The 21,491-nt window shown below is 38.5% G+C and overlaps 1 protein-coding gene across 2 annotated transcripts; it reads right to left on the bottom strand.

The window, feature by feature from the left end:
• Positions 1-7,032: 7,032 nt before the first annotated feature.
• On the bottom strand, positions 7,033-21,467 carry DBF4 (DBF4 zinc finger). Of its 2 annotated transcripts, none has more exons than XM_039710329.1 (12): positions 21,329-21,467; positions 19,790-19,968; positions 18,212-18,406; positions 16,925-16,975; positions 16,318-16,387; positions 16,099-16,175; positions 14,604-14,634; positions 14,284-14,326; positions 12,536-12,664; positions 9,861-9,975; positions 9,416-9,543; positions 7,033-8,262 (listed from the first exon to the last, which is right to left on the bottom strand). In XM_039710329.1, exons 1-12 carry the CDS (start codon positions 21,372-21,374, stop codon positions 7,200-7,202), a joined length of 2,127 nt encoding a protein of 708 aa, XP_039566263.1. In that variant the 5' UTR covers positions 21,375-21,467; the 3' UTR covers positions 7,033-7,199. The 2 variants fall into 2 exon arrangements, with proteins under 2 accessions (XP_039566263.1, XP_039566254.1); XM_039710320.1 differs by having other exon boundaries at positions 14,284-14,329.
• Between the last annotated feature and the right edge of the window lie 24 nt (positions 21,468-21,491).

Below are 21,491 nucleotides of genomic sequence, written 5' to 3' on the forward strand. Positions count from 1 at the left end.
TGCGGGGCCGCGGGGCCGGGGCTGCCGAGCTCCGCCCCGCCGCCGCGCCGAGCCCCCTGCCAGCGAAGGAGATGGCGAGAGCCGGCGAGGCTCCCCGCAGAGCCCGCTTGGAAGAGGGAAGTGCTGGGAAATGTAGTCGTTCGCCAGGGCGAGAGGGAGCGGGGCGAGACCGGAGGGGAAGCCCCGGAGGCCGGGCAGCGCCGCAGGGATTCCGCAGTCGCCCCCGCCCCGTAGGGCCGCCCCGGTACCGCACCGCTCCGGGGCTGAGAGAACCCCCGCCGCAAAACTTGCCTTCCTGACAGCTGCGGGTGAGGGCGGGGGCTCTCCGGGGAGGCAGCCGGGGCGTTCTCCCTCCCTCCCTGCCCATACGGCCGTCAGCCCCTCTCTCCTCCTTTACGTGCTCATTTTCTGAGCAAACCTTCATTTCCTTCTCTATGACATTTTTTGTTCCCTTCTTAAATTCCTACTGTCTCCCCGCTTTTTTAACAACGAGAGTAGGAAAGGATTACAAAGCAGAATCATTCCTTTTACATCACAACACGCTCTCCTGGACTAAGCAAGAGGCCGAGGTGTCAAGGAGTCCCCACGATGTCCGTCGCCTGAAACGCGAGAATAATTCTCCCTCAGCGGAGGGATTGGCTGCATCTGCAACCCAATTCCACACTCCCACCTACCGGGAAGCCGAGAGCAGCAGTGCTGCCTCTCAGCACGGTGTACCTCACCTTCCTTAACTACATTTCTTTACGAAAATGGGACAAGAGTGGCGGTCGACTGAGGCACCTCTTTGCCCGCCGCTCTCGGAAGGGGCGATAGCAAGGGCGGCCATGGCACGCAGCTGAGGTGAGCGGAGAGAGGAGGAGGGATGGCAGGGCAGCGGCAGATGCAGCTCGCTACCGGTCCAGGCGAGAGAATACGAAATCTAAGTACCCACTGCAAGGCTTGCACCAGTTGTAAACACATAATAAAGGAGGAGGTGGCATCACAGATAATGCCACTGAAAGCTGCTGCTCACCGTAGTCTCAAAGATTAAAAGAACAAACAAACAAAATATCTTAGAACCATTATGCAGATCAATTGTAATTGCACCGACAACAGCCAGGACACCTGGCACCTCCATTTCTGCTCTTAGGAGCGTTTCCACCCGCAGGGCTGCCTTCTGCCTTGCGCGCTCCCCGCGGGAAGGACCGCGCTCCGGGCACAGCGGAGCCGCCCGACAGGGAATGCCGGAGCTCCCGGCCCGATTCCTCTGCAGGGCTCATCTTACTTACATATATAATCTTATTAAAGGAACCAATTAGAGGATAGACAGAGGAAATTCAGTGTCTCAGAGTTTGCTTCTGTAATATGGAAACAGCCAAAATGACAGTCCAACAAGGTGAAGATAACAGAAGAGTATTGCATGTGGAAATAATACATAGTAACTTGAATATATAGTAACTTTGAGGAGAAAGTGGCAAGTTTTGTGCTGTCCTGCTTATACTGCTGTCAGATACTACAGGCAAGATGCAATAGTACCTCAAAGTATCCATTAAGTCCTGAAACAGTGCAAAATTAGCTTATAAAACTCTTGCATGAGGTGTCAAAAAGACCATGGGTGAGTTGGGTAAAGAAAATGAAAAAGTGCTATTTATAGCAACGAAAAAAAATCAGTATTATAATATGATGCTTCAATCTTCTTACAAAATTCATAAATCCCTACATTTCAGGCTGCAGCCAATCCCTACAGTAGACCAAACTTTTCCCACTGGCACACTATTTCACAGCTGCTTCTGTCAGTATTTCCGTGAGAATTCATGACATTGGGTATACATTACACCATTCAGCAGCAGATACACACTGCAGTTATACACTCATTTCCTGGATCAGTACATCATAGAATTCTTTTTTCTCTTGCTCACCAGCGTTCAGATTTAGTGTAGGTGTCACACATGGAAGGTTCACCAACCCAGTGCCAGCCAAAGCTTGGCTGCTTTAAGCTAATGACGAATGCAGAGTTTTATCCAGTCTGTGTCCTCAGTGGATATGGTAAGGTAAGATACATATGCTTCAAAAATGCAGTCCTTTTTTTAGTATGCAATTTCTATATTGGTCAAACACTTCACTAATTTAAAGAATAATATTTATAACTTTTTCTAAAAAAAAAAAAAAAAATCCAGACAACTAATACAAAGATAAAGGCATTTAAAAAGGGTGTGTGCTAGAAGCAATTAGCCAAAACACTCTATATTGGTCAAACACTTCACTAATTTTAAGAATCATATTTATAATTTTTTTTTTTTTTAGAAATCCAGCCAACTAATACAAAGATAAAGGCATTTAAAAAGGGTGTGTGCTAGAAGCAATTAGCCAAAACACAGCTGAAAAAGGTTTTACATTCCTCTCCTTGCAAACCTCTCTTATTTATGTCTTCTACTCTTTGGCTTACTTATTTATCATTTCTGTGGTAAACACTAAAGAATAATTCTAAAGAGAAAACTTAAATAGCAGAAAATTTCTATATTATGCTGAAGGATCTAAATCACAAGGAAGTAAACCCTGATCTCTGTCTGAAGCTGGTTCTAATTGTACACATTGATTAGAAATTAATTGTTTGACAGGCTCAATTCTTCAGAAAAATATTCAAATTTCATTGATGGTGATTTCACATTCATTTGGGAAATCAGGCAGCGAACATCAAGATTCACCTCCTAGTTTTACTTTCCTGGGAGTTCCTCAACATTGCCAAGGACTTTGGCACACTATCCACCTCTAAGCAAGGAGCTCTTTCACATCAGGGGACAGATCCTTTCTTCTTCTAGCAACTCATGGAATATCACATGTTGGAAGAGATCTGTAAGACTCATAAAGTCTAACTCCCTTCTCTTCATGGAACTACCTGAAAATACACCATATAATGGTGTCATCCAATCCTTCAACTCTTGACTTGGGGACTGCTTCCCTGAGGAGCATGTTCTGGTGACCAATCACCCTCTCAGTGAAGAACCTTGTCCTGATGTCCAATCTGAACACTACCAGTTGCAGCTTCCTCCCATTTCCTCGTGTCCTATCTCCAGTTCCCAGAGAGAGGAGACCAGCACCTCCCCCTCCACTGCCTGTAGGACTGAAGGTCACAGTGAAAGTCTGGTTTGTGGCCAGCTATTCACATATTCAACCAATACTTAACACTGAATCTTGAAGTGAGATCTTCATTCAACAAAAAACAACAATAAAAAAACTAATTCAAAACAAAAAAAACCAAACAAAAACCCCCACCAAAACCAAAACAAACCCCAAACAAACAAAAATATTATAGACAGCCACCTGACTCTACAACTTCTCTATCCCAAATGAAATTGGAGTACACTCAAACACCTGCTTTCCATCCCAAATCTTTTTATGGTGCTGTATCTGGGGTGCTCAGCATTTATTTTTGATAACTACACTATCTAAAGCAAATAACCAAAAAGCAACATTTGCAGAATTCATGGTAAAAAACCCCAAATTATTCATCTCATACCACCTCCAGAGATGGTAAACTGGTTAATGGACTTTACTCACATTTATCTTCACCTGCTTCAGATAATCAGTGGTGACTGTGTTTATGCTTGCCCTTAATAGCAAAAACAAAAGTAAATCCTGTTGGTAATACCACAATCTCTTTACAGGGTCCAGAGGACTAGCTATGCTAAGAAATAAACTTTGGTATTCATTTTCTAGTCCACCTACATATATTCTGTGTAAGCTGTACAATTGCTGTGGATCAATTGGTTGCTAAAATTTCCCCTCATTTGTCTTCAAGTGTGGTGATTAGATGCATATAGAGGTTACAGCTAAATCTGAGTGGCAGTAAGCACTTGAAAGAAAATAGCTTCTTTTCCAGAAGAATATTTACATGAGATGAAACATAATGGAAAAAATGAGAGGGATAAAGGGGAGACCATTTCCTGCTGTGATGCAAGTAACATCCAAACTAGTCATGCAAGAAGGATGTGAATGCTTGATCACATTAATTGTAGTTTTATCTTACACTTCACTATTTCAGGAATTTCCCATAATTCTTCACACAATCTAATTACATGTCTTAAAGTTTGCAGATTCTAAGCATCTGGAGAATGAAACTAGGGCAAGGAAGTGCTTTCCACCTGTGAGTACTCAGTGTAAGACCAAGGTAGACTGTGATTTGATGATTCTGTGGTATCAATTGTCAACGTGATCAAAAGGCCCAGTGTGATCAGACTTTATCAGCCCCTGGTACTTATTATCAGCCAATGGCCCAGAGGCCACATGGACAAAGATTCTGCAGCTGGAGAACATGGAGGGATTCATATTTTTATCCCGTGTCCACATGCCCCATGTAATTACACTAGTACCATTTTTTCAACATTCCTTCACTCAGAGGCTGCCACAAGACCTTCAGACACATCACCAGCTACATCAGCTGAGTGTGTCAGAGCTGAGCCTCCTCAGATGTGGGATGAAGGTGCACACACCCTCACAGGCACATCTAAGGAGCCAAAACCTCAGGCTAACAGGAAAGCCAGCCCTACAGTCACCTCCTGCTTTGTGTCAAGTGTTCTGCAGCTGGACATTGGGCAATAGCTGCACACAGGGATGCTGCTGCACAGCACAGGGCTTACCTGAGTGCATCAAATTTCCTGCAGAACCTCCCAATATGTGAGTGGTGTTGGCACTGCTAATCTCCACAGGAACACCTGTATGCACACCTCCGTGCGCACACACGGATTGGGAACTGTTTCCTCTCCTCCTTACAGCCACACTATAACTTCCTTGAACAGACACAACATTTCTGCTCCTCAAAGTCACAGAAAGACAACTCAAAAATGAAGTGCATTAGAAGAAATCCTTATGAAGAAAACTCAAACTGCAATTATATAATATCTAATTATCACAAATACACACGGATAAATAAAGGTTTGCAATTAGAAGTGCAGTTTTAGTGACCAAAGAGGCAGTCTTTTTCTGAACTGTTTGACATTTCTCACAATCACTGCCATATATTTTGAAAATACTCAATTCTCTATGAGGAAATCAGAGAGAGACAGATGTTCTAGTAACTACCCTTCTGCATTTATTTTTTGAAATTGTTACACAAATACATTCAAACTTCTGTAAAAACTGTGGGGGCTTTTTTAAACAAGCTTAAAATATAATAAATACATTAAAATAATTAAATATGCTGAGAAAATCTGTTTCAGAAATAGTTAACAAGCTTACCGTGTCTTGTGATACCAAATGAACATACAACAAAGGGGACTCTAACACACACTAAGTGCCTGTTAAGCTAACATGTTCTAGGACTGCATGTACTCATAAAAATACATTAAACATACACACAGTTTCTCTGATGAGAAGATTTACTAACAGTGACTTCTTCCACCTTTCACCCTTATTATTGCATCAATAGCCATGCAGAGGTGGAGGCCATCAGGGCAGCTAAGGAATGTGTGCCCCAGGGATGGAAGCAGAGAGGCAGAAGCAAGAGATTACTGGCTCCTTACTGGCAGATTTTTGCAATGCTTTAGGGGGAAATGCAAATTTTTCTTACTTTTAAGACTGAACCAAAAGCTAGGAAAAACACACACCCAGAGAAACTCAAACCAACCAAAAAAAAACCCCAAACAAAATACCCAACAAAAAAATCTCCAACTGAACAAAATTATCTCAACAGAAGAAAAACAATCAAAACACTTGTTCCTAAAATATATTGAACTCACTGAACCAGAAAGCAATCACCAAAGTGTCATTCAAAATGAAGAACAAAATAATTGCTTCAATCTTCTACTTTGAAGTCCCAGTCCTAGACTACTATATACTGGTAATTTGCAAACAAAAAATAAGTACAGATATACACATTCAAGATTGACTCCTCTTTAAAATGTAAATTTTGCTCATTTCTGTAATGGCTTTCTGTGTTTTCTGGATGTGAATCCAGATGAGAACTATAATAACTATAAATCCAGCCAGAAGAGGCCAGTAAGATGGAGAAGCCAAAAGCAGTCCTCACCAGACTGTACATACAATTACATTAACAGAGGAATAAGGAATGTCACCTTTAAAGGTGACAGTAACACCCTAAGCAGCTACTTTCATCATTAAACTTCCAATCCACATGCCCTGTAAAAGAAATATAATTTTATGGAGTTTTCCTCACCTATTCCTGCACTCCAAGCAGCTTTACCTAACCCTCATAGAAAACAGCCTATAAAGGACATACAATAGCTTGCAACATTAAAGCACTTTAACAGTAAAAGCACTAAATTTGAGAATATTAAATGGGCAAGAGATGAAAATGCAAACAAGTAATTTATGCAAAAATTAATGAAAGTAATTTCTGTGGTTGAGATCTCTTATATGACCTTAAGGAAGTCTACATTTATTAATAACTCTTTTGTCTCTTGTAATTTTATACTTGTGCCCTCTCATGATTTACAGATATGAAAATTCTGAAAGAAATCAGCTCTGATAAAGATCTGCATTATTAAAAAAAGTCTTCCCAACTCTCACTTGTGTCGTTCATTCAGCTTCCGAGTAAAGCCAAGCTGACAAGCTGGCTACTCTGAAAGAAAAATCAAATGAATGACCCAAGTCGATCAGAAACCTACCTGTCCTGCTGGCTTCTTGTTTGTTTGTTTTCTCCCAATGAAAATACATACACCTAACTGCTTTCTTATTAGCTGAAACACACATCAGAGGTAGTTTTAATTTAATATTAATACATCAGAGTAGTCAAAGAATGTAATACATCTTTGTTACTGTGTTCTCTATTAAAGCAGCAGAAGAAAAGAAAAGGGAAGCAACCAAATGCTGGCAAAACATCAGTAATCCATGAGTAATGGACTACTTACAGTGGAACATCCAGTTATTTTTAATGTGGTTACTTGGAATGTATCATAGTCAATGATTTTAGGAAATTACTCTATCTAAATGCAGCAGCATCATGCTTTGCCTAGCAATTCATTTAATCCAAATGTGGGGTCAGAGCCTTTTACCAGACACAATAAAGCAGTACCTTTAAAAAAACCCCAAAACACATGACCAAAGCCAAACTTAGTTTTATTTTTCTTATTTACATTTACAGAAGCTTTTGAATTAAAAAACTTGAAAACAAAATAATCTGTACATATAATACAGCAGTCTTCACTAATAGAATCTTAAATCTTCAAGTCAATTTAAAAATCATTGTATTAAATAAACCAGCATTAAAATCCAAAAAATGGGGACGAGGATGACGAGGAAAATAATGACCACAAAACATTTGCATTCTGCCCTTCACATGAATCATTTATGCCCATTGAACATTTCTTCTCGGTGTAACTTGAAAAACCTCCAAATTCTGAGTTTCTTTCACTTGTCTGAAATAACTCCAACAGGGTCTGCAGTGATGAGCTACAAGTGCTTCTCTTCTCTTCAGGAACAGACAGTCCATCTGAATTCTTTACATGTAACTCCATATTCTGTTTTTGGGTTTCTCTTTTATTCTTTCTCAAATTAAGCTTCACTCTTCTGTGCAGCTTTCCAGACGGTGAACTGTGGGCAGTGCTGGCAGCTGATGCATTAAGTTCTTTGTTCAGAGCAGTATCAGATACCTCAGCCTCCAGAACGACATTGTGCTGCATTTGTTGATGATTATCACATAAATCATGATGTTTCTTGACAAATGTAGGATTGGCATCTGCTTTTTTCAAACACTTTGCTGGTTGAACTACTGAACTATATAATTTTCGTTTTTGCTGCAGTAGGTTTCTGTCTTTTTCACTAAAATCTGTAACTTGGGTATGAGAATATGAAGCATCCATTCCTTCCTGAAAACACTGTACATTCTTTTTACTTGCATCTGGTTCCAGTATTTCCCTGCTGAATAGCTCAAAAGCTGGAGACAAGTTCTCTGTGCACACTTGGTCAGGTTTCTGAAGGGGTGGTTGTATGGAATTTGATGACACAAAAGCCTCTCGTAACTTCACAGCACAGGAGCAATCAGTCTTAATATTTCCACTATTAATTCTGACCTTACTTTTTAGTTCTGAAGTTTGTAATGGGTGACAAAGAACTGAACAGACAGATGCAGAAACAGGGGTAGGTATTGGCACAGAATTTGGTTGTACTTCTGCAGGCTGGCGATCCAGTCTGAGAGCCTGCATTGCAGTATCCTTCCAGGAGTAGGTTTTCAAAGCAATGCGCTGCTTCTTCAGCCGCTCTTTCAGCTCATCTGCTCTGGTTATCTTTCCAATAATAGGAGAAAAATATCCTGTGCTACATTTTGTCCTACAATGAAATTGTTCAAAAATATTAACAAACATAAAAAGCCCCATGGAACGTAACTCCATATGCAACTGAGTCTAGAAAAGCAACTGAACCGACAAAGGAGCTTTTGTTTTGACTGCTCAAGGAAAGCTATATTTAGGGTAGCAACACACTATTTCTACAGAAGCAGAGTGCCTTACAGTTTTGATGTTTTCTTACTGATTTCTACAGCTCATGACGTTTTAAAAACACACAAAGTAGTCTAGTATTTCAGAAAATCTCAATGTACAGTGGCACTAAGAACAAAATAAGTTAATTAATATAATGCAATGGCTACAAATACATACAAATATTCCATTTGTATTTACACAAAAAATTAATTATTTTCTTGACAGGATTTCAAGCCTAACAACTCTGAGTATCTTGAAATCACAAAAGAAATAAAGGCTTGCTTTCATTAGCCTATCATTTGTTTGATTCTATTTGCATGTCCTTTGATTTCACTAAGAATATCTTTATTTCTTTATTATTTGCCATTTTTTATAAATAAGCAAGAAAGTTATTCCTTATCTCCTGACTCACTTCCAAAAAATCAGAGCAACCTTGAATAGTGTTACTGCTTCCCACAACAAAGACCCCAGTGCCTACAGCCCAAGACACCAAACAAGCCTTTCTCACCCTTTCAAGCTCTTGAGCACAAAGGAACATTTGCTTTCTCTGCCCTGCATAGGCAGCACAGAAGCAAAGAGGTTTAGAGTACAGGTGGGAAGTTTTTCCACAGGTAACGAGACCAGATTGATTAATTGGCTGTCCTTACACTACTAAGTATGACAAATCATTCAGAACAAGATGTCCAGACACTGCTGTCTTTCTGTTAGCAATATTTCAGTACAGTAGATTTTGTGTTACAGGAGCTGAAGATAAGTAGGACAACTTCTGGCAACTTTCAGTCTCAACTTTCTCTGATGCCATCTGCACTTTCGACTTTTTTTTCCTAAGTTCTGCTTTATAGAATTGATTTGCCACATACAACCTCACAGAAAATTTCCATTATTTATTTCGGCCTTGAAAACATGAATTTATCCTGTTCTATTCAGATCAAGAATTTCAAAACTATCATTATGTTTAGTGTCCTGACTCACAAAGCCTTTAGAATTTACAACATGTAACTCACCTTTTTATTTTTCCTGTCTCATCATCTTTGTATGCAACAAACTCATAAGCTAACTTTGAGATTATATCATCAACAACTTTATATTGTGTGCTTTGTGCAAAATTTCGGTGCCGCTCACTTTCAAGATGCTGCAATAAAGAAAAAACATGAAATAAATCTAATATTACAGATATGAAAATACAAGACAACAGCACAACAAGCAGCAAGTAACTGTCATTAGTTTACTACCAGCATCTCTAAGACGTTAATTACTAGTGCCTACAGCTATCAGAGACAGATTTTAATTCTTAATTGCTACTTCTAACAGCTTCTAACATAGGAAAAAATACTAATTTGCTGGTTATTCAGAAAAATATTTTAAAATAAAAGTTATAGAGAAAACTCTGGTGATACCACATTAAAGGGATTTGATGGTACCAAAGAATATACTTGACATTTCACATACTGTTTGCAGATCTTCATATTTCTTCCCACAACATTCACAATATCCTCTCTTTTTTTTGTCCTTCTGAGGAAACTGAGCAGGCATTCCACAATCCTTGTCACTGTTATTCTTGTTTCTGTTAAGAGAATATTAATGAGTCTTAAACATGGAACAGAGTGCTCAACTTGCCCCTCACAGTATGTTCATTCTTACTCACTTAAAAAAACACCCCCAAACCAAACTTTTATTTCCCCTCAAACTATTTACAATATTTTAGTCAATGCTCAAAAAAACCGAAGAGTTATACATAGATTTAAAAATCAATTAAAAAAAACCCCAAAAACATTTACTGCAAGAAGACAGGCAGACCCAGTGGAATTATATGTAAGCAGAGAACACCAGGTTAGTACAGACATACTACTATCACTGACTTAGAATAAATAATACAAAACTGCTAAACAAATAAAAATCAAAGGACATTTAGAAGTCTCTGTGCACAGCTGATAAAATCCAAACTAGAAAGAGAGAAAAAAAATTTAACACCCATTGTTGGTTATACACAATTTTGAATAAGCTGACCAAATTCCATTTTGTCCTGTTTTTCTAGGTAAAGGCTAAGTGGGAATGCAGAAAAATTAGCCTAAAGAAGTTCTTCCTGGACATTAAAATTTCAAGAGGTTTTTAACACCTGCTCCATGATCTTCAGAATCCTTATCTGGGAAGAGCTAATGCTTGCTGCAATCCACTACTAAACCACCTATGGTTGATATACCAGCAATACAGCTGAGTCATCAATCTCTAATTCCTTTTGACTTGGAAGGAATAGTTCCATCTGCTCGTTTAGCCAAAAATCACTGACAGATTTTACCAAGTATCCGCATAGATGTAAACTTAGGACTTTACATCATCTAAAAATCTGTGTTGAAAAATCTCTAGCTTACAAAGCATAGCAATGTATTGTTAACACCCTGCACCAGCATTTCTTGGGTTCCCCAGGCCAGGGAACTGAACTCTAATGTGTGCTTTAACTGTTACACCAGCCTTCACACCTTCTCTCTGGAAAACAGTAAACCTCACAAAGAACCAGCAAAGCAGGACAGAAGCAAGAGAATGGATCATCTGAAGACTGAGTAAGTCTGCAGGTCTTGCCCAATGCAGAAGCAAGTAGAACTAACAACTTTGCTTCAACAAGTTTTCTCCCAGGTAAAGACAAAACAAGTGAACATTCTCCTCTCTCTCTTTCCCCCAAAACTGACATTGGTCACATTCACTTGCTGAGTATGAAACATTGTCCCACCTAAACATCTCTTTGGTATGTGCCCATGTGGAATATTAATTAGGAATATGTATTCAAACATAAATCCTGACATTTTTAATATATCATATTCCTTAATCCATCTAAACAACAACTGCCACTTTGGTTTTTTAATGCTTTAAAAAGAATGGGCTTTTTCAACATCCTCTGAAAAGACACAATCAGAAATTGTCTTACTTATAGAGCAGTAACCCCTGCAATATATGTTTTTTGTCTTTTCATACTGCTACCTTCAACTGAAAAAAAAAAAAGAAAAAAAAAGAAAAAAAAGCATCATGGCAATATCAGCTGAAACCTCCAGCACTGTACTACAGTCAAGACTGGACAGAACTGTGGAGAAGTCACTTCATAAAGAAAACAGGTATCACAGGTAAGTCTTCAGCCCCAAGGACAGAAAAGCAGCAACTTACTAAATACAGAGAGTTCCACATATAGCAAAGCTACCCTCCACCTAAATATATTTAGTCTCTCACATGAATCAATTTTAAAAGTCAATGAAAAAAGCTAGGTAGAAAAAAATTTTAAAACCCCAGTGATTCACAAAAACCAGTTAATAAAGACTCTTAAATAGTTTCAAATCATAAAATTTATTTGCTGAAGTTCTAACTGCATCTGTTGTGCTCAAATCGAGCCTGAATGCCAAAATGTATTACATAAACACTTGCTGTAAAGCCAGCTGCAATTCCACTGGGCAGCTGGCATCCACTTTTCATCTCTGAAGAGCTAAAGCAGTATTAGCAGTCTATCTAACTTCTATAAATTATAAACCATATACATTCTTTATCAACAATGGGTAGGCACTGTGATTGAATATCACTGCTTTAAAAAGTTCCACTACTTATTTCAGCACTATACGGACAAATACGAAGCAGTATTAGCAGTCTGCCTTCTATAGATTATAAACCATATACACTCTTCATCAACAGTGGGTAGCCACTGTGATTGAATATCACTGCTTTAAAAAGTTCCACTACTTATTTCAGCACTATACGGACAAATACAAAATAAGTCTTAAGAAACCCACTTCCTGTGAAATACTTACTGAACACCATTCAAGATGAGGACAAAGAAGAAACCAGTGGGAGAAAGGAAAGAAATATCTCATGCTGACCCACAGTGAAAGGAGAAGGCCGCATTTTTGGATGTATGCATCTGTATGCCCAAAAAAAGGACTAAAGACAGGATAAAGAGGGTACAGACAGAATGACACCAACAGTGCAGTAGATACGTAGATGAGACGTGGTTAATAGTCTAATAATATTAAACAGCACAGAAAATTAGAAGTTGAGAAATTATTTTAGAACACAATAGTCATGGAATAATTCAGAGAACAACTCTCTCTTCTACCCACCCCTCAATAAAATAAAGGTTTTCTACAAACCTTTCCTTAGACTGAGCTTGCTTTTGACCAGTATACTTCTTATCCACCTCAAATGGACTATATGGCTTTGGAACACAATAGTTCAGAAATGGAAAACTCAGTAACTGCAGATAAAATGGTCGGTACTGGCTGTATAAACACAAAACAAGTGCATGAGAAACAACATAAATGGAAATAGGGCTTCATTGCATACTACAGGTCCAAAATCTTGAGCTAAACAGAGAAGTATCTTAGAATAAGTCATTAATTCCTTCCTTGATATTTTCCCTCAGTTTTCACAGCTGTCTTACACATTCCTTGGGATATGATTTGTGTGCCTATTAGTTCTTGTGAGCAGGGTAACCAGTAAGCCCAAGAGCAATTTGGACAACACTGCATTTGTGCTCCTGAGAAGTAGCTACAGCAGTTCCCAACATCCAATGCATTTAAAATTTATTTTATAATTTTCTTAAAAAAAAAATCTATTCACCATTCAGAATATAAAAATGGACTTTTTTGTTTTACAGAAAAATAATATTCCTGTACACCACTCTGTACATTCAGAGATATCAGAACTAGCAACCATACCAGTGCTCTGAATAGATTAAAACTTCCAAAATAGGACATGTCAGAAGTTCACATACTGAATAATCAGTTGACTGAAATGCTGATGGCAAAGTTCAGTCTGATTTTTTTCCCCACATTATTATTAGAAGCTACCCAGGCAAAACCACAAGAAGAAGTCTGGAAAACATAATACAACAGTGAAGCATCACCTTCTGCTTCTGAACCGTTACTTTATGTTGCACAAATACTAAAAAACATTGTTACATAAATATTTATAAGTGTTTCAAGTGTTTAGTACTCCACTACAATGTGAAATTCACATTTATATATGGATTTCTTATCCTTACAACTCCGTTGGTCTGGTTCTCCCCACTATCCCCATGTCCCTCATACCTATTTCACCAACTTACAGTGTACAACCAGGTTAAGATCTCTTGTTTCAATTCAGGAAAGTGTCAGAGAAATCAGGTCAAAGAATTTAGTGCTTAATAAACAACACCATAACTCAGAAGTCAGTTAGGAATTTTAAGGTGCAAATTACGCTGTGCAGAACCAAACTCCTTTTACAATTCATTGTTCTCTCAATTTCTGGCTTTTTCTTACACAATAAATACTGACTGATTACAGGACCAGAAAGATGTGAAATTTTTCAAGGCTTAAAGTACCAAATCTCATGCTACTGTGGATACTGAAATCAGATTAATAGCTTGTAATTTTTCATTTTAAAAAGAAATGACTGAACAGGAAATTAAACCTAGCTTCAATTAATTATTTTAACTAACAACTTCACTTTCCTTACATCTAGAGTCTCTGTGGGAGATGAATGTAATTGAGTTGGAACTACAGGAGTAGAATTCAGTATGCAAACTACAAGATTTGGATCTAAGCAAGGATGTAAAGGTTCATGATTCCCTTTCATTCTTTGGTAGGAAGTCACCCAAGGAACCCACTCTCATGATCTACAAACTGGAGTTATCTGTTAACTTGCCACTTCCTCCACCTACAGCAAATATTCCCTACTATGCTATTAGTTGCTCAATCTCATTTGGTGGCAAAAGACATTTGTATGTCATTTTAAGAGGGCAGTACACTTGACATCTGAATCAGGAAGTTGAAAGGAATTTAAGGGCACACTTCCTCAAGTAATTCTGAATTACTCAGTTTGAGAATAACATTACTAAATGCATGAAGAGAACACTTACCGACTCCTATCTTCCACCCTGATAAATGGACTTTTCAGTCTACCTGCTCAAAGGGGGAGAAAAGGAAATCAATAGAGAATCACTTTCATCACTTATCAAGTTGCTCCAGTAGCCTAATAAATAAGCAGATTTTATTTTAGAACTCTTTATGTACAGGCTTTGACAAACTCTTGATTTCCACAAAGTTTCTCTACATGCTTCTCTTGCACATATAAATTGGAGTATGGCACCACATGTGACCACAGGAGAATTGCAGCACATTTTTAAGCATTCAGAAAATAAATCAAGCCAGAAACAACTACAATTATTAAAGTACTTACTTTTTGACTTTTGAGCAGTAACGTGTTTTCCCTATTGAAAAAAGAGAGATGGTATAAAATCCCTGTGAGTATTATTCAGCACTATACTTGAGGATTTAGCTGTAGATAATTAAAGTTATGAAAGTGTCCCTGTGTTAATCATGATTCATATACTCATGATGAATTTTTCAGGAAACTAAGCTCATTAGTACTTTGAAACAAGGCAACATGTTTCCCAAAGAAATATTTCTTTCTATACTGGAAGAAATAAGCACTCTCCTTCACATGCCTCAATTTATTTTTTTCTGAAAGCAAATCAAAACAAAGAAACACTGAAAGTGTATAAATTTATACTTACGCTCTCCACCCTGAAAATACCTTGCCATGGTTGCAAGTTCAGTCTTTAATACAGATAACATTTTTACAACACTTTGTAAAACCTAATTAACTGCAAGCTGCAAAATACCACCAAAACCTGTAGAACAGCAAGTATCTCAAATTAAAACAATTCTTTTCATTTGAATGGATTTACGCAGGCTGCATCTTTTACTGTTTTTAGCAATGAAGACTCAAATTTAGAGGAATATTTTGTCTTCAGAAAAAAAGTGAAGTCTACATTCAAGCATCAGCTGTTAAATGCAATTGATGCTGGTAAAAATACAAACTCATTTTATATTATTTGTAAAAAACCCTCACCCGTTATCCACGAACACAGTGATGATTTGGCAGAGGATTTTATGTGGCCTCAAGAACTAGCCAATATTACATTCCAAAACAACATAATCCACACTGGGTAGTTTGGTTCTGTTTATTTTTCAGGCCCCATGGCTAAACTAGACAATTGTGCAAATTACAGAGCAACTGCAGATGGGGCACACAAGAGCTACAAGCTTTAACGTCTCACTACATTGTAAGACTAAAAACCTGAGAAAAGGGGATTTTCACATGCCAACCCCACACACTTGGCACAAAAGCTTCAAGATGCTTTATGCTCGTTCCCTATGAAGGAAGAGTTGCACGTTCCTTATGGAGACAGCTTCTCCAGGAAACATAACTATGATTTTTCAAAATGGCCCATCAAAATGAAACCATTTCTAATCACTGTGTCACAGGGAAAATTATAAGGCAACGTAGACATCATCTACATCATACTAAAACAACAATACATTTTATTAATTACTTTTGAGGCAGGCAGAATGGAAATTTCAGTTCAGCACTTTTGATTCTTAGAGATCCTTTGCAAGAGCCCAGCTCTACACACTATGGAATCAATGCTACTATTAAAGTTGTTTTTAAATAATGTTGAAATATGCAGCAAGTACTTCGTATTATCAAAGATGGTTTTTTAATCGATTCACAACACATACTAGTCTGTGAAAAACTGAAAATGAGCAATACCTTCATTAAAACAAAATCTACAAGCCTCACAGTAGGCAGTCCTCAGTACTTTAGTACTTAGTGTTTTCTTAGCTAAGGAAACAAATGGCATTTTTATAAATGGCAGAGAGGCACTTACCACATCTTTAGAAGAACTGCCTGCTCTTTTGATTAGATAGAGCTCCCTTTTCTTTTGTTCAATGCAATTCTTAACATCTGGCAAAAAGTGAGAGAATTATACTTAGTTGACTCATTGTTTGAATGTCTGACATAACTTTTAATATTTCAAATTCAACCAAAGAACCATTAAATGAATGTTATACATTGAAGCCAGGCTTCATCTAACAAAAATATTTACCATCAATATGAAGTATCTTCACTCCCCAACTCAAAGCATTGGACAGTATACTACCAGAGGGGATTAAGTCCTGCAAGCAATAAATTACATTAATAATTTTAAACAACACATAGTAATTACTTAAAATAATTTAAAATATAACATGTAATATTAAAGCTGATATTAAAATGCAGATGCTTTGCTTCTAGCCAAAAGAATATCACCCTGCTACACCACTCTTCTGTCTCTCTCTTTATTACAGCACCACACAATCAAAAGAATACATTTAACCTTCAAAAACCAAAACTGTTCTTTATGGTCACATTTTATAGTAAGATCTGAAGGCCATGAATATATATATTAACTTCATGAGCACCTCTCAAATGCTAGTTATATTAGCAATTAGCAAGTAACAAATGTTACTACTTCTCCTGACTCCATAAACTTTCAAGTCTTCAGGAAGTACCCAGAAAACATACCTGACACTTCACTTAGGACAATCCCTCAACTTCTGCCTGAGTATTCCATGACTGACGTCTCTCTAGAACCACTTATGCTACTACTTGTTTTCTAAAAAAAACAAACCACCAAGGTTCTGAAGCACAAGTGTGTTGATTATTTGGTTTACCTGTTCTTTGATTGCTTTTTCAACCAAGGACTTTCCTCTGCTCATACGTACCTACATTAAAACAGAAACACATTTGTAGCGAGGAGAGATAATTCACATTACTCTTAACAAATACATATGTTAGCCATCAGGGTCTCCTTTTGTATGTTCTATTGCCAATTTTTCAATAACTTGCATCCCTCTCACAGGGTTACGGCTGTTACAGTGAAAGGGAAAAAAACCCCAAAACAAAAGTAATCATTTTCAGCCAAAGAAGGCCACTGCAGTGTTAGTGCTGGAACAAAGCAGATGGTGGGAATAAGCAGCCAGTGACACAGACACCAAAAGATGAGGTTTCATCAGCTAGGCTCGTGAAAATTATAGTCCTGAATATAATCACAACCTCTGCCTTACCCCCTGCTTTTCAATCACCACTGCATTTCCTTTTTCTACCTTTTGCTATTTATTCATAATGAGCTGCCCTTACCTAACCAGGTTGTTTGCAAAATGAGGAGACCTCACCTATGCCATAACAAGACCAGCCTGCAGCCTGGTCATGTTTCTAAATAAGCACCATATATATAGTACAGCTAATGACTTCCAACTGTATTTTGAAAGGACACTCCAGGTTGTTTGCAAAATGAGGTGACCTCACCTATGCAATAAAAAGACCAGCCTGCAGCCTGGTCATGTTCATATATACATAGTATTATATATATAGTACAGCTAATGACTTCCAACTGTATTTTGAAAGGACACAAGACTTGCCCATGCAAGAAACTTCACATAAACCTGCAAAAATTCAGATACTAACTGTTGCAATTAATGTGATCCCCTAAGAAGAAGGTCAGAAAAACTTAATATTCATAATGCTCAATTTTATTCCTACTACTATCAGAGAGTGTTTCTGCAGATATCAGCATTACCAACACCAAATCAGCCAGATTTTAACAGGCTGTGTTGCTAAAGAGACAGGAATCACTGGATGTCATCATGTGCCCAATCCAGCTGTCAAACACAACATCAATGTGGAAAGTCAGACATAGTAAATAAGAACATATTTTAGTAAACTCTTATTTGCAAAAACAGATCCTTTCTAAAATAAGTTTCAAAAAATTTGCTGAATTAGTTTGAGTTAGTTAAGTTTAACAAGTTAGCCTGAATAAATTTAAAAGAATGTTTGGAAGAAAAACTCTTATTCACCCAAGAAACTGCTGCCACTTTTAGGAAACAAAATCAGAGAAAAACTCTTAAGAGCACATCCCATGAATTGCACCTGATTTGCAGTATTATTAGTAAGAAACTTACTGTGTCTACTATCTTAAATGAACTGCCATCATGTCGATCCTTTCGGTTGCTAGGATGAGGTGAACCATTTCCTCCATTAGGTGCAGATTCTGGACTAGGAACAGGAGAAATCTGGCCAAGAGCTGGTGCAAATTTTGCTTCCTTTTTGTTAGTCACCAGATAGTTGATATCTTTACTAAGAAAACTCTCCACTCTCTAAATATAAAGATATAAAACAAGCAATTATTTCAGGACAATAGATCAGTAACTCAGTTTTACATTGAATATTTTAAAGGAAAGTGATAAAACTTCTAAAACAATTAAGTTCAAAAACACTGAGTTAACAAGAAATATTTTCTATATATCTGGATGACAATGACAATTAAGTTGCACTAGCATCTTACCAGTCAAATTCAAATTTCTTAATTTTGTAATCATTATTAAAAGAGCTTTGCTTTGTTATAATTATTACAATTTTTTACCTGTAATACTTTCCAATTACAAGAATGCAAACACTGCATTAAGGAATAACATATTAATTCAAGGCAATAACTCTCTCTAATTTTAGGTAACAGAAATTACATAGAAGTGTTCAGCTAAACTTAATGGCAGGTGTTTGCAAATGTGATTTACAGTCTGCAAGAAGCTATGCATTTACTGAGTTCAGAACCAGCAGAAAAACTAAAATTTCAGGAGAGCTACCATGTTTCACACTACAGTTTTCATAACATTTTTCAAAAAGTAAATTCTTAAGAAGATTCATATTCTCAAACTCAGCAATATAAAATGTCATCATTCTGAGTTTACTTTTCCATTGTGCTCCTTTCAGTCTCTTTCATTGCCATTTACAGTGCCATCAACAGCTATCTGTCCTGTTATTTCATGTCAAATTGTGTAGTTTGAGGTATTTCCCTCTTCTCCATTAATCAGTGTGGAAAGCACAAATCACTCAGCTTGAAACTGTGCCTTTCAATTCTGCTCTATGAATCTTTTACAGGAAATACAGAGAAGCACTTCTAAGTGCCCTCCACAAGTATCCTGTATCCTTGCTTGTATCAAAGAGCTCCTACCGTACTGAAAAAAGAATTAGAAAAAAATTAATAAGATGCTTCTAAAACTTATTGTTTAAGTAAGAGTATTCAAAAACACTCACTAAGACACTCTGTGCTAAACACTGTTAGTGAAGTTGCTGACTTACAGAAAACAGATACAAAACTCTTCCTTTAGTCTCTTTCAGGTTCAGGTGAACACTGTTAGTTGTAACATGTCAATATAGTCAGAAGCAGCAAAAGAAAAATCACCTCAAACAATGAAACCTAATGAATTTGGATAAAATTTTAAGCCAGGTGAATAATCACCTGAAAACAAAACTTCCTAATAAGAACTTTTGTTCCAATCGGGAAAGCAGTTTCTCTTGAAAACCCATTGAGCTTAATGATAAGCTCATTATTTGGACTAGTTTAAGACAAACGCAGAAAAATAAGACACCATCTCAGGTAACTACAAATAACATTAAAATGTAGTTACAAAGAACACAAAAAAGGCATTCCACGTGTGCACATTTCCTTCTAGGTTCATACAAGTCTATTATTAACTTACACCTCCCAGCTCTTTGAGGTCCTTTCCTAACTTCTCAGAGATCACATTTGATGGGATATCGAGGTAAAACACTTTCCCAGTGAGTGGCTTAAATTTGAGTTTCTCTGGTTTTCCTGTGTCTTTCTTCACATTCTTCAGGGAAGATCTTATCTTTTCTGGTTTTGCTTGTATTCCATCTTCTGGGGAAAGAAGGAAAAAAAACCAGGCAATTTAAACAGAACTGGACTTTGGTTTTATTTTAGAAAGGGAAAATTCCTAAATTATGGAAATGGATGGAACAAGTTTCCATAGAAAGGCTTGGGCTGGAAGGGACCCTAGAGATCATCTAATTTCAACCTCCCTGCCATAAGCAGAAACACCTTCCATTAGACCACATTGCTCAAAGCACAATTCCACATATTGGTTTTACATTGATGTTTCTTCCTCACTGACTTACTCCTAGTTGTTTCTCTTCCAGAGAAACTCAAGACAATGAGAGCTGCCACAGGAAGTGAGCAGGCCTCTTCTGGGGACAAAAAGGCAACATGCAAAACAGTCCCTCCGTTAAGGATTGCTTCCCCCCCTGAAGCACTCTTAGGAAAGGGAGCAGAACCACTACTCATGCTGCAAAATCCTCGAAGGCTTATGAGCACACTGAGTAATGCAGGAACAGCACTCAGTTTTCTAGGATCTGGAGGAAAAAAAAAACAAACTAGAGAAATACGAAATATAGGAGACAGAGGTTGGTGTAACTGATCCAGAATCTAAACAGAAAAGATGGATGATAAGCAAGTGTGCAAGGAAAATTCTGTAGATGATCACGGATCAAATACAGTGTTATGCTCACAACACACACGCCAGGGCCGTTAAAAAATTAACACTCTAAACACTGGAATTAATATTGGAGCACGCAGATTAAACCTCCCAGGGATAATCAAAAGTTTGGAGCGCATTAACAGGACTGCAGTAGCAATGAAGAAAATAGGAGACAGAGGTTGGTGTAACTGACCCAGAATCTAAACAGAAAAGATGGATGATAAGCAAGTGTGCAAGGAAAATTCTGTAGATGATCACGGATCAAATACAGTGTTATGCTCACAACACACACGCCAGGGCCGTTAAAAAATTAACACTCTAAACACTGGAATTAATATTGGAGCACGCAGATTAAACCTCCCAGGGATAATCAAAAGTTTGGAGCGCATTAACAGGACTGCAGTAGCAATGAAGAGTCTCTCGCGCAAATGGGGTGCCTTCTCCCAGCCTGGGCCTAAGGAGCCCTCCACACCAATCCCAGAGAAGCCGGGGGGGAGCGGCTCGCCCGGCAGCGGCCCGGCCGTTTCCCACACTCCAGGGACACGCTTTTACCTGTAGCTCCCCAAGGCACGCAAGGGCCCTTGAGCTGCCCCCGCTCGCAGCCCAGCCCGAGGGCGGCGGGGCCCGGGCCCGGCCCGAGGCGGGCTGCGGCGCCTCACAGCCCCGCCGGGATGGCGGCACCGGCTAAGAGAGGCCCGAACGGCGGCAGCTCCCCCGCGCTACCCGCAGCCCCGTGCCGCTTACGGGGACGCGCTCCTTTGTCGGCGGCCTCAGCAGCGCTCGGCTTCATCTTCCCGCGGAGTCACATCGTGCTGTGCCCCGCCGGCACCCTCGATCGGCACAGCCGCTCCACGACACCTTCCCGCCTCTAGCACGGCGGCCCCGGCGCCCTCACCAACTGCCCGCG

The sequence above is a fragment of the Passer montanus genome, unplaced genomic scaffold, assembly GCF_014805655.1.
Source record: "Passer montanus isolate IOZ18808 unplaced genomic scaffold, ASM1480565v1 scaffold10, whole genome shotgun sequence".
NCBI classification, from domain to species: domain Eukaryota; kingdom Metazoa; phylum Chordata; class Aves; order Passeriformes; family Passeridae; genus Passer; species Passer montanus.

Excerpts from the sequence above, each read along its gene's own strand:
- DBF4 (XM_039710320.1), bottom strand. The coding sequence starts at position 21,374 with ATGAAGCCGAGCGCTGCTGAGGCCGCCGACAAAGGAGCGCGTCCCC. Across the intron at positions 19,969-21,328 it reads CGACAAAGGAGCGCGTCCCC|AAGATGGAATACAAGCAAAA; the intron begins GTAAGCGGCACG and ends TTCTTTCCCCAG. Across the intron at positions 8,263-9,415 it reads GAGACAGGAAAAATAAAAAG|GACAAAATGTAGCACAGGAT; the intron begins GTGAGTTACATG and ends ATTTCATTGTAG.